At 38.8% G+C, this 18,343-nt stretch overlaps 1 protein-coding gene across 1 annotated transcript in view; it reads left to right on the top strand.

Annotated features, from left to right (window-relative positions):
* LOC124406967 (DNA-directed RNA polymerase III subunit RPC8) overlaps positions 1-16,312 on the top strand; it is a 34,228-nt gene extending 17,916 nt beyond the window's left edge. The window contains exons 4-5 of the mRNA XM_046882714.1: positions 14,390-14,514; positions 15,709-16,312. Of these exons, the coding sequence (XP_046738670.1) occupies positions 14,390-14,514; positions 15,709-15,762 (179 nt within the window). The 3' untranslated portion in view covers positions 15,763-16,312. The remainder of the gene's footprint in view (positions 1-14,389; positions 14,515-15,708) is intronic.
* The last annotated feature ends 2,031 nt before the right edge of the window (positions 16,313-18,343 follow it).

Here is an 18,343-nt window from a genome sequence, read left to right as displayed (position 1 = left end):
AAAACTGCAGATTTTCATCGTCATTTCTCTGCTGTTGGTCCTACGCTTTTTTTAATGTGTTTTTTGAGTTCCTCGGGTTCCAATTAGCCAAGAAACGGTCATACAAATCGATTCGAAGACCAGAAATTTTCGGCTCCAAAAATCGCAAAAAAAGTAAGGCTAACCCCTTTGGATTTTTGGCAAAAATTTCGACGACTTCGAAAAGTGCTGCAATTAATTCTTGAGGGCACTATTTCGACGTAATTTTGCGAGAGGAATCGAATGAGCGCAGCCCCAATACGCTGCGAGCAACGGATCAAAAGTTACAGCCAAAAAACTGCAGATTTTCATCGTCATTTCTCTGCTGTTGGTCCTACGCTTTTTTTCATGTGTTTTTTGTGTTCCTTGGGTTCCAATTAGCCAAGAAACGGTCATACAAATCGATTCGAAGACCAGAAATTTTCGGCTCCAAAAATCGCAAAAAAAGTGAGGCTAACCCCTTTGGATTTTTGGCGAAAATTTCGACGACTTCGAAAAGTGCTGCAATTAATTCTTGAGGGCACTATTTCGACGTAATTTTGCGAGAGGAATCGAATGAGCGCAGCCCCAATACGCTGCGAGCAACGGATCAAAAGTTACAGCCAAAAAACTGCAGATTTTCATCGTCATTTCTCTGCTGTTGGTCCTACGCTTTTTTTAATGTGTTTTTTGAGTTCCTTGGGTTCCAATTAGCCAAGAAACGGTCATACAAATCGATTCGAAGACCAGAAATTTTCGGCTCCAAAAATCGCAAAAAAAGTAAGGCTAACCCCTTTGGATTTTTGGCGAAAATTTCGACGACTTCGAAAAGTGCTGCAATTAATTCTTCAGGGCACAATTCCGACGTAATTTTGCGAGAGGAATCGAATGAGCGCAGCCCCAATACGCTGCGAGCAACGGATCAAAAGTTACAGCCAAAAAACTGCAGATTTTCATCGTCATTTCTCTGCTGTTGGTCCTACGCTTTTTTTAATGTGTTTTTTGAGTTCCTTGGGTTCCAATTAGCCACGAAACGGTCATACAAATCGATTCGAAGACCAGAAATTTTCGGCCCCAAAAATCGCAAAAAAAGTAAGGCTAACCCCTTTGGATTTTTGGCGAAAATTTCGACGACTTCGAAAAGTGCTGCAATTAATTCCTTAGGGCACTATTTCGACGTAATTTTGCGAGAGGAATCGAATGAGCGCAGCCCCAATACGCTGCGAGCAACGGATCAAAAGTTACAGCCAAAAAACTGCAGATTTTCATCGTCATTTCTCTGCTGTTGGTCCTACGCTTTTTTTAATGTGTTTTTTGAGTTCCTTGGGTTCCAATTAGCCAAGAAACGGTCATACAAATCGATTCGAAGACCAGAAATTTTCGGCTCCAAAAATCGCAAAAAAAGTAAGGCTAACCCCTTTGGATTTTTGGCGAAAATTTCGACGACTTCGCAAAGTGCTGCAATTAATTCTTTAGGGCACTATTCCGACGTAATTTTGCGAGAGGAATCGATTGTGCGCAGCCCCAATACGCTGCGAGCGACGGATCAAAAGTTACAGCCAAAAAACTGCAGATTTTCATCGTCATTTCTCTGCTGTTGGTCCTACGCTTTTTTTAATGTGTTTTCTGAGTTCCTTGGGTTCCAATTAGCCAAGAAACGGTCATACAAATCGATTCGAAGACCAGAAATTTTCGGCTCCAAAAATCGCAAAAAAAGTAAGGCTAACCCCTTTGGATTTTTGGCGAAAATTTCGACGACTCCGAAAAGTGCTGCAATTAATTCTTTAGGGCGTTATTCCGACGTAATTTTGCGAGAGGAATCGAATGAGCGCAGCCCCAATACGCTGCGAGCAACGGATCAAAAGTTACAGCCAAAAAACTGCAGATTTTCATCGTCATTTCTCTGCTGTTGGTCCTACGCTTTTTTTAATGTGTTTTTTGAGTTCCATGGGTTCCAATTAGCCAAGAAACGGTCATACAAATCGATTCGAAGACCAGAAATTTTCGGCTCCAAAAATCGCAAAAAAAGTAAGGCTAACCCCTTTGGATTTTTGGCGAAAATTTCGACGACTTCGAAAAGTGCTGCAATTAATTCTTTAGGGCACTATTCCGACGTAATTTCGCGAGAGGAATCGAATGAGCGCATTCCCAATACGCTGCGAGCAACGGATCAAAAGTTACAGCCAAAAAACTGCAGATTTTCGACGTCATTTCTCTGCTGTTGGTCCTACGCTTTTTTTAATGTGTTTTTTGAGTTCTTCGGGTTCCAATTAGCCAAGAAACGGTCATACAAATCGATTCGAAGACCAGAAATTTTCGGCCCCAAAAATCGCAAAAAAAGTAAGGCTAACCCCTTTGGATTTTTGGCGAAAATTTCGACGACTTCGAAAAGTGCTGCAATTAATTCTTTAGGGCACTATTCCGACGTAATTTTGTGAGAGGAATCGATTGTGCGCAGTCCCAATACGCTGCGAGCAACGGATCAAAAGTTACAGCCAAAAAACTGCAGATTTTCATCGTCATTTCTCTGCTGTTGGTCCTACGCTTTTTTTAATGTGTTTTTTGAGTTCCTTGGGTTCCAATTAGCCAAGAAACGGTCATACAAATCGATTCGAAGACCAGAAATTTTCGGCTTCAAAAATCGCAAAAAAAGTAAGGCTAACCCCTTTGGATTTTTGGCGAAAATTTCGACGACTCCGAAAAGTGCTGCAATTATCTCTTTAGGGCGCTATTCCGACGTAATTTTGCGAGAGGAATCGAATGAGCGCAGCCCCAATACGCTGCGAGCAACGGATCAAAAGTTACAGCCAAAAAACTGCAGATTTTCATCGTCATTTCTCTGCTGTTGGTCCTACGCTTTTTTTAATGTGTTTTTTGAGTTTCTTGGGTTTCAATTAGCCAAGAAACGGTCATACAAATCGATTCGAAGACCAGAAATTTTCGGCTCCAAAAATCGCAAAAAAAGTAAGGCTAACCCCTTTGGATTTTTGGCGAAAATTTCGACGACTTCGCAAAGTGCTGCAATTAATTCTTTAGGGCACTATTCCGACGTAATTTTGCGAGAGGAATCGAATGAGCGCAGCCCCAATACGCTGCGAGCAACGGATCAAAAGTTACAGCCAAAAAACTGCAGATTTTCATCGTCATTTCTCTGCTGTTGGTCCTACGCTTTTTTTAATGTGTTTTTTGAGTTCCATGGGTTCCAATTAGCCAAGAAACGGTCATACAAATCGATTCGAAGACCAGAAATTTTCGGCTTCAAAAATCGCAAAAAAAGTAAGGCTAACCCCTTTGGATTTTTGGCGAAAATTTCGACGACTTCGAAAAGTGCTGCAATTAATTCTTTAGGGCACTATTCCGACGTAATTTTGTGAGAGGAATCGATTGTGCGCAGTCCCAATACGCTGCGAGCGACGGATCAAAAGTTACAGCCAAAAAACTGCAGATTTTCATCGTCATTTCTCTGCTGTTGGTCCTACGCTTTTTTTAATGTGTTTTTTGAGTTCCTTGGGTTCCAATTAGCCAAGAAACGGTCATACAAATCGATTCGAAGACCAGAAATTTTCGGCCCCAAAAATCGCAAAAAAAGTAAGGCTAACCCCTTTGGATTTTTGGCGAAAATTTCGACGACTTCGAAAAGTGCTGCAATTAATTCCTTAGGGCACTATTTCGACGTAATTTTGCGAGAGGAATCGAATGAGCGCAGCCCCAATACGCTGCGAGCAACGGATCAAAAGTTACAGCCAAAAAACTGCAGATTTTCATCGTCATTTCTCTGCTGTTGGTCCTACGCTTTTTTTAATGTGTTTTTTGAGTTCCTTGGGTTCCAATTAGCCAAGAAACGGTCATACAAATCGATTCGAAGACCAGAAATTTTCGGCTCCAAAAATCGCAAAAAAAGTAAGGCTAACCCCTTTGGATTTTTGGCGAAAATTTCGACGACTTCGCAAAGTGCTGCAATTAATTCTTTAGGGCACTATTCCGACGTAATTTTGCGAGAGGAATCGATTGTGCGCAGCCCCAATACGCTGCGAGCGACGGATCAAAAGTTACAGCCAAAAAACTGCAGATTTTCATCGTCATTTCTCTGCTGTTGGTCCTACGCTTTTTTTAATGTGTTTTTTGAGTTCCTTGGGTTCCAATTAGCCAAGAAACGGTCATACAAATCGATTCGAAGACCAGAAATTTTCGGCTCCAAAAATCGCAAAAAAAGTAAGGCTAACCCCTTTGGATTTTTGGCGAAAATTTCGACGACTCCGAAAAGTGCTGCAATTAATTCTTTAGGGCGTTATTCCGACGTAATTTTGCGAGAGGAATCGAATGAGCGCAGCCCCAATACGCTGCGAGCAACGGATCAAAAGTTACAGCCAAAAAACTGCAGATTTTCATCGTCATTTCTCTGCTGTTGGTCCTACGCTTTTTTTAATGTGTTTTTTGAGTTCCATGGGTTCCAATTAGCCAAGAAACGGTCATACAAATCGATTCGAAGACCAGAAATTTTCGGCTCCAAAAATCGCAAAAAAAGTAAGGCTAACCCCTTTGGATTTTTGGCGAAAATTTCGACGACTTCGAAAAGTGCTGCAATTAATTCTTTAGGGCACTATTCCGACGTAATTTCGCGAGAGGAATCGAATGAGCGCATTCCCAATACGCTGCGAGCAACGGATCAAAAGTTACAGCCAAAAAACTGCAGATTTTCGACGTCATTTCTCTGCTGTTGGTCCTACGCTTTTTTTAATGTGTTTTTTGAGTTCTTCGGGTTCCAATTAGCCAAGAAACGGTCATACAAATCGATTCGAAGACCAGAAATTTTCGGCCCCAAAAATCGCAAAAAAAGTAAGGCTAACCCCTTTGGATTTTTGGCGAAAATTTCGACGACTTCGAAAAGTGCTGCAATTAATTCTTTAGGGCACTATTCCGACGTAATTTTGTGAGAGGAATCGATTGTGCGCAGTCCCAATACGCTGCGAGCAACGGATCAAAAGTTACAGCCAAAAAACTGCAGATTTTCATCGTCATTTCTCTGCTGTTGGTCCTACGCTTTTTTTAATGTGTTTTTTGAGTTCCTTGGGTTCCAATTAGCCAAGAAACGGTCATACAAATCGATTCGAAGACCAGAAATTTTCGGCTTCAAAAATCGCAAAAAAAGTAAGGCTAACCCCTTTGGATTTTTGGCGAAAATTTCGACGACTCCGAAAAGTGCTGCAATTATCTCTTTAGGGCGCTATTCCGACGTAATTTTGCGAGAGGAATCGAATGAGCGCAGCCCCAATACGCTGCGAGCAACGGATCAAAAGTTACAGCCAAAAAACTGCAGATTTTCATCGTCATTTCTCTGCTGTTGGTCCTACGCTTTTTTTAATGTGTTTTTTGAGTTTCTTGGGTTTCAATTAGCCAAGAAACGGTCATACAAATCGATTCGAAGACCAGAAATTTTCGGCTCCAAAAATCGCAAAAAAAGTAAGGCTAACCCCTTTGGATTTTTGGCGAAAATTTCGACGACTTCGCAAAGTGCTGCAATTAATTCTTTAGGGCACTATTCCGACGTAATTTTGCGAGAGGAATCGAATGAGCGCAGCCCCAATACGCTGCGAGCAACGGATCAAAAGTTACAGCCAAAAAACTGCAGATTTTCATCGTCATTTCTCTGCTGTTGGTCCTACGCTTTTTTTAATGTGTTTTTTGAGTTCCTCGGGTTCCAATTAGCCAAGAAACGGTCATACAAATCGATTCGAGGACCAGAAATTTTCGGCCCCAAAAATCGCAAAAAAAGTAAGGCTAACCCCTTTGGATTTTTGGCGAAAATTTCGACGACTTCGAAAAGTGCTGCAATTAATTCTTTAGGGCACTATTCCGACGTAATTTTGTGAGAGGAATCGATTGTGCGCAGTCCCAATACGCTGCGAGCAACGGATCAAAAGTTACAGCCAAAAAACTGCAGATTTTTATCGTCATTTCTCTGCTGTTGGTCCCACGCTTTTTTAATGTGTTTTTTGTGTTCCTAGGGTTTCAATTAGCCAAGAAACGGTCATACAAATCGATTCGAAGACCAGAAATTTTCGGCTCCAAAAATCGCAAAAAAAGTAAGGCTAACCCCTTTGGATTTTTGGCGAAAATTTCGACGACTTCGAAAAGTGCTGCAATTAATTTTTCAGGGCACTATTCCGACGTAATTTTGCGAGAGGAATCGAATGAGCGCAGCCCCAATACGCTGTGAGCAACGGATCAAAAGTTACAGCAAAAAAACTGCAGATTTTTATCGTCATTTCTCTGCTGTTGGTCCTACGCTTTTTTTAATGTGTTTTTTGAGTTCCTTGGGTTCCAATTAGCCAAGAAACGGTCATACAAATCGATTCAAAGACCAGAAATTTTCGGCTCCAAAAATCGCAAAAAAAGTAAGGCTAACCCCTTTGGATTTTTGGCGAAAATTTCGACGACTTCGAAAAGTGCTGCAATTAATTCTTTAGGGCACTATTCCGACGTGATTTTGTGAGAGGAATCGATTGTGCGCAGTCCCAATACGCTGCGAGCGACGGATCAAAAGTGACAGCCAAAAAACTGCAGATTTTCATCGTCATTTCTCTGCTGTTGGTCCTACGCTTTTTTTAATGTGTTTTTTGAGTTCCTCGGGTTCCAATTAGCCAAGAAACGGTCATACAAATCGATTCGAAGACCAGAAATTTTCGGCTCCAAAAATCGCAAAAAAAGTAAGGCTAACCCCTTTGGATTTTTGGCGAAAATTTCGACGACTCCGAAAAGTGCTGCAATTAATTCTTTAGGGCGCTATTCCGACGTAATTTTGCGAGAGGAATCGAATGAGCGCAGCCCCAATACGCTGCGAGCAACGGATCAAAAGTTACAGCCAAAAAACTGCAGATTTTCATCGTCATTTCTCTGCTGTTGGTCCTACGCTTTTTTTAATGTGTTTTTTGAGTTCCTTGGGTTCCAATGAGCCAAGAAACGGTCATACAAATCGATTCGAAGACCAGAAATTTTCGGCTCCAAAAATCGCAAAAAAAGTAAGGCTAACCCCTTTGGATTTTTGGCGAAAATTTCGACGACTTCGCAAAGTGCTGCAATTAATTCTTTAGGGCACTATTCCGACGTAATTTTGCGAGAGGAATCGAATGAGCGCAGCCCCAATACGCTGCGAGCAACGGATCAAAAGTTACAGCCAAAAAACTGCAGATTTTCATCGTCATTTCTCTGCTGTTGGTCCTACGCTTTTTTTAATGTGTTTTTTGAGTTCCTTGGGTTCCAATGAGCCAAGAAACGGTCATACAAATCGATTCGAAGACCAGAAATTTTCGGCTCCAAAAATCGCAAAAAAAGTAAGGCTAACCCCTTTGGATTTTTGGCGAAAATTTCGACGACTTCGCAAAGTGCTGCAATTAATTCTTTAGGGCACTATTCCGACGTAATTTTGCGAGAGGAATCGAATGAGCGCAGCCCCAATACGCTGCGAGCAACGGATCAAAAGTTACAGCAAAAAAACTGCAGATTTTTATCGTCATTTCTCTGCTGTTGGTCCTACGCTTTTTTTAATGTGTTTTTTGAGTTCCTTGGGTTCCAATTAGCCAAGAAACGGTCATACAAATCGATTCAAAGACCAGAAATTTTCGGCCCCAAAAATCGCAAAAAAAGTAAGGCTAACCCCTTTGGATTTTTGGCGAAAATTTCGACGACTTCGCAAAGTGCTGCAATTAATTCTTTAGGGCACTATTCCGACGTAATTTTGCGAGAGGAATCGAATGAGCGCAGCCCCAATACGCTGCGAGCAACGGATCAAAAGTTACAGCCAAAAAACTGCAGATTTTCATCGTCATTTCTCTGCTGTTGGTCCTACGCTTTTTTTAATGTGTTTTTTGAGTTCCTCGGGTTCCACTTAGCCAAGAAACGGTCATACAAATCGATTCGAAGACCAGAAATTTTCGGCCCCAAAAATCGCAAAAAAAGTAAGGCTAACCCCTTTGGATTTTTGGCGAAAATTTCGACGACTTCGCAAAGTGCTGCAATTAATTCTTTAGGGCACTATTCCGACGTAATTTTGCGAGAGGAATCGAATGAGCGCAGCCCCAATACGCTGCGAGCAACGGATCAAAAGTTACAGCCAAAAAACTGCAGATTTTCATCGTCATTTCTCTGCTGTTGGTCCTACGCTTTTTTTAATGTGTTTTTTGAGTTCCTCGGGTTCCACTTAGCCAAGAAACGGTCATACAAATCGATTCGAAGACCAGAAATTTTCGGCTCCAAAAATCGCAAAAAAAGTAAGGCCCTTTGGATTTTTGGCGAAAATTTCGACGACTTCGAAAAGTGCTGCAATTAATTCTTTAGGGCACTATTCCGACGTAATTTTGTGAGAGGAATCGATTGTGCGCAGTCCCAATACGCTGCGAGCAACGGATCAAAAGTTACAGCCAAAAAACTGCAGATTTTCATCGTCATTTCTCTGCTGTTGGTCCTACGCTTTTTTTAATGTGTTTTTCGAGTTCCTCGGGTTCCAATTAGCCAAGAAACGGTCATACAAATCGATTCGAAGACCAGAAATTTTCGGCCCCAAAAATCGCAAAAAAAGTAAGGCTAACCCCTTTGGATTTTTGGCGAAAATTTCGACGACTTCGAAAAGTGCTGCAATTAATTCCTTAGGGCACTATTTCGACGTAATTTTGCGAGAGGAATCGAATGAGCGCAGCCCCAATACGCTGCGAGCAACGGATCAAAAGTTACAGCAAAAAAACTGCAGATTTTTATCGTCATTTCTCTGCTGTTGGTCCTACGCTTTTTTTAATGTGTTTTTTGAGTTCCTTGGGTTCCAATTAGCCAAGAAACGGTCATACAAATCGATTCGAAGACCAGAAATTTTCGGCTCCAAAAATCGCAAAAAAAGTAAGGCTAACCCCTTTGGATTTTTGGCGAAAATTTCGACGACTTCGAAAAGTGCTGCAATTAATTCTTTAGGGCACTATTCCGACGTGATTTTGTGAGAGGAATCGATTGTGCGCAGTCCCAATACGCTGCGAGCGACGGATCAAAAGTGACAGCCAAAAAACTGCAGATTTTCATCGTCATTTCTCTGCTGTTGGTCCTACGCTTTTTTTAATGTGTTTTTTGAGTTCCTCGGGTTCCAATTAGCCAAGAAACGGTCATACAAATCGATTCGAAGACCAGAAATTTTCGGCTCCAAAAATCGCAAAAAAAGTAAGGCTAACCCCTTTGGATTTTTGGCGAAAATTTCGACCACTCCGAAAAGTGCTGCAATTAATTCTTTAGGGCGCTATTCCGACGTAATTTTGCGAGAGGAATCGAATGAGCGCAGCCCCAATACGCTGCGAGCAACGGATCAAAAGTTCCAGCCAAAAAACTGCAGATTTTCATCGTCATTTCTCTGCTGTTGGTCCGACGCTTTTTTTAATGTGTTTTTTGAGTTCCTTGGGTTCCAATTAGCCAAGAAACGGTCATACAAATCGATTCGAAGACCAGAAATTTTCGGCCCCAAAAATCGCAAAAAAAGTAAGGCTAACCCCTTTGGATTTTTGGCGAAAATTTCGACGACTTCGAAAAGTGCTGCAATTAATTCTTTAGGGCACTATTCCGACGTAATTTTGTGAGAGGAATCGATTGTGCGCAGTCCCAATACGCTGCGAGCGACGGATCAAAAGTTACAGCCAAAAAACTGCAGATTTTCATCGTCATTTCTCTGCTGTTGGTCCTACGCTTTTTTTAATGTGTTTTTTGAGTTCCTTGGGTTCCAATTAGCCAAGAAACGGTCATACAAATCGATTCGAAGACCAGAAATTTTCGGCTCCAAAAATCGCAAAAAAAGTGAGGCTAACCCCTTTGGATTTTTGGCGAAAATTTCGACGACTTCGAAAAGTGCTGCAATTAATTCTTTAGGGCGCTATTCCGACGTAATTTTGCGAGAGGAATCGAATGAGCGCAGCCCCAATACGCTGCGAGCAACGGATCAAAAGTTACAGCCAAAAAACTGCAGATTTTCATCGTCATTTCTCTGCTGTTGGTCCTACGCTTTTTTTAATGTGTTTTTTGAGTTCCTTGGGTTCCAATTAGCCAAGAAACGGTCATACAAATCGATTCGAAGACCAGAATCTTTCGGCTCCAAAAATCGCAAAAAAAGTAAGGCTAACCCCTTTGGATTTTTGGCGAAAATTTCGACGACCTCGAAAAGTGCTGCAATTAATTCTTTAGGGCACTATCCCGACGTAATTTTGCGAGAGGAATCGAATGAGCGCAGCCCCAATACGCTGCGAGCAACGGATCAAAAGTTACAGCCAAAAAACTGCAGATTTTCATCGTCATTTCTCTGCTGTTGGTCCTACGCTTTTTTTAATGTGTTTTTTGAGTTCCTTGGGTTCCAATTAGCCTAGAAACGGTCATACAAATCGATTCGAAGACCAGAAATTTTCGGCCCCAAAAATCGCAAAAAAAGTAAGGCTAACCCCTTCGGATTTTTGGCGAAAATTTCGACGACTTCGAAAAGTGCTGCAATCAATTCCTTAGGGCACTATTTCGACGTAATTTTGCGAGAGGAATCGAATGAGCGCAGCCCCAATACGCTGCGAGCAACGGATCAAAAGTTACAGCAAAAAAACTGCAGATTTTTATCGTCATTTCTCTGCTGTTGGTCCTACGCTTTTTTTAATGTGTTTTTTGAGTTCCTTGGGTTCCAATTAGCCAAGAAACGGTCATACAAATCGATTCAAAGACCAGAAATTTTCGGCTCCAAAAATCGCAAAAAAAGTAAGGCTAACCCCTTTGGATTTTTGGCGAAAATTTCGACGACTTCGAAAAGTGCTGCAATTAATTCTTTAGGGCACTATTCCGACGTGATTTTGTGAGAGGAATCGATTGTGCGCAGTCCCAATACGCTGCGAGCGACGGATCAAAAGTGACAGCCAAAAAACTGCAGATTTTCATCGTCATTTCTCTGCTGTTGGTCCTACGCTTTTTTTAATGTGTTTTTTGAGTTCCTCGGGTTCCAATCAGCCAAGAAACGGTCATACAAATCGATTCGAAGACCAGAAATTTTCGGCTCCAAAAATCGCAAAAAAAGTAAGGCTAACCCCTTTGGATTTTTGGCGAAAATTTCGACGACTCCGAAAAGTGCTGCAATTAATTCTTTAGGGCGCTATTCCGACGTAATTTTGCGAGAGGAATCGAATGAGCACAGCCCCAATACGCTGCGAGCAACGGATCAAAAGTTACAGCCAAAAAACTGCAGATTTTTATCGTCATTTCTCTGCTGTTGGTCCTACGCTTTTTTTAATGTGTTTTTTGAGTTCCTTGGGTTCCAATTAGCCAAGAAACGGTCATACAAATCGATTCGAAGACCAGAAATTTTCGGCCCCAAAAATCGCAAAAAAAGTAAGGCTAACCCCTTTGGATTTTTGGCGAAAATTTCGACGACTTCGAAAAGTGCTGCAATTAATTCTTTAGGGCACTATTCCGACGTAATTTTGTGAGAGGAATCGATTGTGCGCAGTCCCAATACGCTGCGAGCGACGGATCAAAAGTTACAGCCAAAAAACTGCAGATTTTCATCGTCATTTCTCTGCTGTTGGTCCTACGCTTTTTTTCATGTGTTTTTTGTGTTCCTTGGGTTCCAATTAGCCAAGAAACGGTCATACAAATCGATTCGAAGACCAGAAATTTTCGGCTCCAAAAATCGCAAAAAAAGTAAGGCTAACCCCTTTGGATTTTTGGCGAAAATTTCGACGCCTTCGAAAAGTGCTGCAATTTTTCCTTTGATTCCCTACATAGGCGTAACCTTGCGAAACGAACCGAATGCGCACAGTCACGGTTTGCTGAGAACACCAAAATAAAATAAACAGCCGATGAACATGAAACACGCACCATATTTCATGAAGATATGGAGAAATAAAATAACAATCCAACAACTAAAACGTTTTGGTTCATTTTTTTTACAGAATTTTTTTCCCCTCAATTCAGGATTAAGTTGTTAAATAATATTAAAGTGAACAAAAAAAAAATGCAGAGTAATAATTGAACACACCAGAAGATATTCAAATATTCTAACAGTTCAAAGCAGTGCATTATATATTACTTTCAGCAGCGTATGGAATATTAGACAGTCATTAATGTAGTTTTTAAATATCTGTCAAGTTACAGTCTGCGCACAGTTGCAATGTACCTCCGCATGATACGATATGTATAACGCTGTATTGTTTTATGTAACCTGAATCAAAATGAATAAATAACTAAATAAATTCCTGGGTATTTTTTTTGTAACTTCTCAGCTGTAGAGCCTCCTATCCTCCAAATGCTTTATCTGCAATCCTTCGAGTCCAATTATTTGCGAATGAATCGTTTGAGTCAATTCAACTCTTTTCGAATAACTGATCAAAAATGACGGCTGAAAACCATAAAATTTCGCTATACTTTCTACATCATCATGTAGCATTTAGTCCTAATATGTTATGAATACATTTTATCTCAATTTCCGGGGTACAATCGATCTAGAAACATTGGTTCGAATTGATTCTGAAATGAAAACTTTTTGACATGAAAAATCACAAATTTAAGAATCAACCCCGTCAAATATTCGCAGTTCTTTCCTATCAGACTTGGAAAAGTGCTCCAAACAATTCTTACATGCACTATTCCGACGTAATTTTGATAGAGAAATCGATTGAACGCAATCTTAATGCGCTGCGAGTAACGCATGAAAAGTTACAGACTTAGAGTTCAAGTTTTGTCCAAGGTCATACAAGTCAATTCTGAGACAAAATTTTTTGAAAATGTTGACGATCCTGAATAATAATAGAATCAATTCTTTGATGCACCATTCCGACGTAGTTTCGCCAGGGGAATTCATTGCGCGTAGTCTACACGGAGAAAAAATTTGACATGTTTCACATCGATACACTTTGACTGTATTTACTACAATCACATTGACGCGTCAGACCTTGATGATCGACATGTGATACTTCAACAGATTGAAGTAAATTTTATACCAGCTCAAACTCGACGAAATACTCCGCCTTTATAATTCACCTATTTTCCGTTGATCATCTCCTCCTATTACCTCGACAACGTGTTGACGTTGTTTATTTCAAAGTACATGACGTGGAACGCCTCAAATTTTCTCTCCGTGTAGAGTTTTATCACTTGTTAGTAACCTACCTTGTTCTAGTTGTCTTTTTCGCATTCCTAAGGGTTCAGTCAGTCGAGAAAAAATCCTACAAGTCCAGTAGAACAAGGAACCCTTGGTATACATATATGTATTAGGGTGGTCCTTCAAATAGTGTCTCTTGAACTTCCTCTGGGAAAGGAAATAAATTCTAATAACTTTAAGAAAATAAAAAATAATTCGTGCGAAACCTGGGTTTTGTAACTCAAGTAGATGGGGTGCCACTAAGCATAAAGCCAAGCTAAGATTCGGATTTGGGCATAAACTATCAGTTATCACTGACGATGAAAAATTGATGTGAAAAATGAAATATTACATCAGCAATTTGAACATTACTTTTATTCTAGTAGGCAAATGGAGAAAAAATTAGAGCTTTATACGTTGATACTCCTAAAATAATTCAAAACTTGGCAGAAAAACTCTCCGAACATTGGAGTTAAAAAAGCGATTTTAATGGCGTGAAACTACCCAACATTGGAGGTGACAAGCATCAATTTCGTTGTTGCGCCCATAACAACATAATATTTTTCAATTAAACCAGCGGGAAAAAATTTTTCATATCAAGAAATAGAAAATGTAATATTCTCAAATATAGATAAAGTCCATAATCTTACTTTATACTTCAATAAAACAGTGCATGGTTAGTGATAATCTTAAAATGTTACTTTCTAATTCTGAAATCGGGCTGTTGTGAATGACTTTTTTATAGAATCAAAATCAAAGTTAGTTTAATGAGTGTTGTATTCAGAGCATTCTAGAAATACCGTAGTCTATGACATTATTTTTTTACTATCTACGCCGAACCTCAGAAGAAGAAAAATACCATCAATTATTTCATGGTGCGCGACTGTAGTAAATATAATTTACGACGTTCACTAATATGACTCATAACATACATTATATGTACCTTCAACTGCTTGACTTATAATGTCTCTCATCGCAATGTCAACTGCTATACTGATTGTTGTAATTGCGATTTCAAAATTTCTATCCTGTTTCCGAAAACTGATTTCAGTCAGTTTGAATATCTAGATTTGGTAGAAGAAATCAACAATTTCTCCAGAAAAATTCTTATTGGACGTAATGTCATATTCACGCTTTGAATCCAGACTTTATGATGAACAAAAATGCTACATCATAACACGAAATGCAACTTTACGTAGAATATTTACTATTTATTGTCGAAATACAAAATAAAAATAATGCCTGTATTGATGTTTTTAGGTGAAAGTATACGGTTTCGAGTCGTGAATGAAACTTTTGTTGAAACATCACCCGTTGGTCCGTCTGTTAGCACCGAAGCTGTTGAAAAATCTGAAGTGAATCTGACTTCGCCATACACCCTCAGCGTACGTATATTTTATTTATATAAATGAGTTAAAAAATGCTTGCCGCTATGTAGAAAATTGCTGCTCGTAAAAGAACTGGGGGGAACCATGTAATTATGTGGCCACGGGCGATTCTAAAACCGCATGACCATCGTTACAACTATGCTGAAAAGGGAAAACCTGCTGAGACTTTTTTCTGTACCGTAAACTTTCCACAACTTCTTACCCTCGGTCTGTTTTAAGGGGGACAATATTACGAAGGTACTTTCCATCCTTATTAGTCCACTGTAATCACGGTGTAGGCAATGCATTTAGAGAAAGTCAAAAGATAAAGTGAAAATGAGGTGAAACGAACGGGATCTTCACGCAAAAAAAACTATGTTCTAGAAATCAGTCGAAATTCATCAGAAAATAATCCCATAAAATGGAAGTTTTAATAGGAAAAAATTGAAAAACATAAAGTGAGTGATACTTTCTTTTGGTTATTAATTTCTCTTACATTTTGAGCTCGAAAAATGTCGAAACTATAAAAAGAAAATTGCTACAAAATCATCATTCTTAGCAATGGTGTTCATTTTGCACCGGTTTCCTCTATACTGTGTTTCCATGAGGAAAGTGCGCGTCTTATGCGCATGTGTCAAGTCGTTTGAATTTTATTGGCTCACAGTTACCACCTGATTTAGCAGCCGCCGTAATACTAATCGCAATTGTCAGAACATCACCCTAGGAACCAACAGTTAACGGTGGGCTCCTAGGGACATTTTCTAACAGTCGCGATTGGTATTGCTTCGGCTGCTCATGGACTTTCCTCGTGGACACACGGTATATAATTATATCGAAATGTGGAGCGCGTGTAGAGAGCAGACAGTTTAACGATAACTGGAAAATTACCGCGAAAGAAGTTATCGAGAGTCGGAAAGGCCGTGCAATTATTTATGATATTGTGATTTGTTTCTTCATAAAATTTTACTAGAATTAGAAGACCCGTACATTTATCAAAGTGCTTCTACCATAGCGTAGTAAAATGAGTCGTGTGATTGTACTATGATTTTACACTCGAATGGAATGGCTCGAATATGTAATTTTTTTCGCATACCAACATAAAAAATACTATACATATACCGAAAGTTTCATAATAAGTTATTTTATTGTGCATTTAAAACATTTTTCATGAAGAAACACAGCATTTATCGTGTATTAATTCGATGATTACAGGCTGCCATAGATGAGCCAGGCCTTGGGCTTCTCTCTTGGTGGGAAAATAGTTGAAAGTTCAAAGAGGTATCATAGGATGGACTGTTAAGAATTGTGATGTAAAATGAAGCTTTGTATACGATGAGACGAGGCAATTTGTACGATACTTTTATTTCACCTAAATCTCCTTCTACTTTTCTTTGTGTCTTCTTTATTATCTTTACAACTAATTATTTCATCAGCAAAACATCACGAAGTAACACAACACACATCGGTTTCGTTAGATTCATAACGAAATTGCAAATTTAATTAATTTCCTTTTCTCTTCGGTATTTACAATTATTACGTTCTTTGTTGTCTTAAATGTATATTTTCACGCGTAAAATATTTTCATTATTCAAATACTATTACTTTCCCAGTAGCTAACTGTCATTCACTTCTTATGTTGTCACCAAATTACCTTCATTTACTCCAGATAAGTCCTCCAGTAAAATTATTCACTTATAATTACTGTTTTAATAGCAGTTCATTTAGTATTTACCTAACTTGGTGCGTACATAACATGCCAATGCGACAGAAGACTTGGAGTAGAGTAAATTTGTCAAAATAAATAATTTTACAAATACGGTTTACCAATTGTTTTAAAATATATAGGTTGTAATAACATAGCTAAAATTATATGTCAATATACTTAAATACAGGTATATAATTATAAATAAAAAAAAAATCTCCACAGTTTCTGAGTATTATTTGTTGCCTTACTATCACTATTGACTGAGCACATCCCAAATGATTTAACTGAAACCACAATCAACATGAAATTCATTGGTTCAATAATTGGATATATTTGATCATTATCAATTTTTATTACATAGAATATTTTTAAGTTATTATCTCGCGTGGAAAATTTTGAGGACACGGGTTATCTGATACCAAACTAAAATTTGGAAAACCCAAAGGACAAAGTAAGTGGACTCATACCAAGATTCTAGATTCGTGGCTGCAATCATAAAAGCAACGTAGCTAATATTTACCACGGCACAATCTTACTAGTCAACAGTGTTCGATTATTGTGGCAGTAGGCCAGTCAACCTGCTACTGCCAATAGTTATTCCCATGGCAGAAAGTATCCGTAAAACACTGCTGAACTCTTTGTTGAAAACGGAAGCTACTAAGAAGAAGCGCGCAGCTGCGTTCCTACCGTGTAGTGCGGTTCTTAGAATTGTTATAACGTCACCAATTTTGCCAATTTTGAACAAATTATTCACCCACTTATTCTTTAGATTTCCCACTATAGGATGATGGGCAAAAAAAAGTTGTAGACTAGAATATCCCCTTAAATTTGGGCGTTTCGTGTCGGCAGATACTATGGATTTTGCTAATGATCTACGTGGGGAAATTTGGCTATGCATAAATTGCGTTTTGAAAATGCATGACCTTTGTCTTTCTCACGTGGGTAAGTCGAGTGATGATGGTTGACCCATGTCCTCAAGCACAGATTTTAATCATACCAGGAAAAAGTCGTACAATTAAAAGATATACAGTCACGAATAAAATAGTTTCTTTTTTGTATAAAAAGTAATTACGTAATAATTTATAATTATGACGAACAATTATTCGACATTTTACTTTTCGCATGAAAGACCAAGTGCAACAACGAAATATCAGTAAAAATTGTTTCGGACCAATGTGAATCCGTTAGCGTATTAATAGGTGTTAGGATTTCTTTGCAATACTTTCAGGAATTTGAATAAGTCAATCAATTGCTCATTTACTGTCAAGCAACTGTAAGTAATAACAACTATTGTCTCTATGCAAGCTAAACGAAAAATGACGATTGACTTAAATTCTTATTTGCATTATTAAGATTTTTTGTCCCTTGAGTACGTTATCAGATATTTTTTGTTAACACTCTTTATCCTCATAAATGTTTATGTATTGCTTTGAAAAAAGTCTTAAGTCAAATACTGTCTCCCCTAATCGTAGCTGACAATCTTAAATATGTTCATATAAGTAGAGTGTCATGCCTACATGCGACATTCAGAATTACTTATATTATGACCAAATTATTATTCAAATTAAGTCATTGCAATCAATTTTCCATTTCTGGATTCAATATATACAACGACGACGATTATACCGCAGGTGAAACGTGGTAGGGAAAGCCAGAGCAAAGCGAATACCTTCGATATCTCATATTCGAGGAGCAGATCACTTTTCGCCACAATGCCAGTTATAGAGACGCAGAATACACGCAAGAAAGTGAAATACACGAAATTATTACGAGTTCTCAGCAATAAATATTTTGATGTACATACTGAGTAAAAGCGTATACAAATTTCATTGGCATATATTTTTTTCAACTTACAATATACTCTAACCAACGAAGCACCATCAAAACAATTATGTTACGTCAACAATTGATTTTATTTCAATTAAATAATTATATTTCTTTTGCAAGTATTGCAGCGAAAAGTGTGGTAATATAAATTGAAGTCAATCTATAATGTGAAAATGAGATTGCAGCTCATTTGAGTATGCAATATTGTTCAAAGTGGTCTCAGAATCATAATAAACACGATGAGATCAGATCGAAACCCATATTCACAAAAAGTGATAGCTGCCCACTTAAAGAAATTGGGAATCTTGTAACAAA

This window comes from Diprion similis, chromosome 6 (genome assembly GCF_021155765.1).
Source record: "Diprion similis isolate iyDipSimi1 chromosome 6, iyDipSimi1.1, whole genome shotgun sequence".
Lineage (NCBI taxonomy): Eukaryota > Metazoa > Arthropoda > Insecta > Hymenoptera > Diprionidae > Diprion > Diprion similis.
The sequence above is the reverse complement of the archived record's forward strand: the minus strand, read 5'-3'. Positions and strand labels throughout refer to the sequence as shown.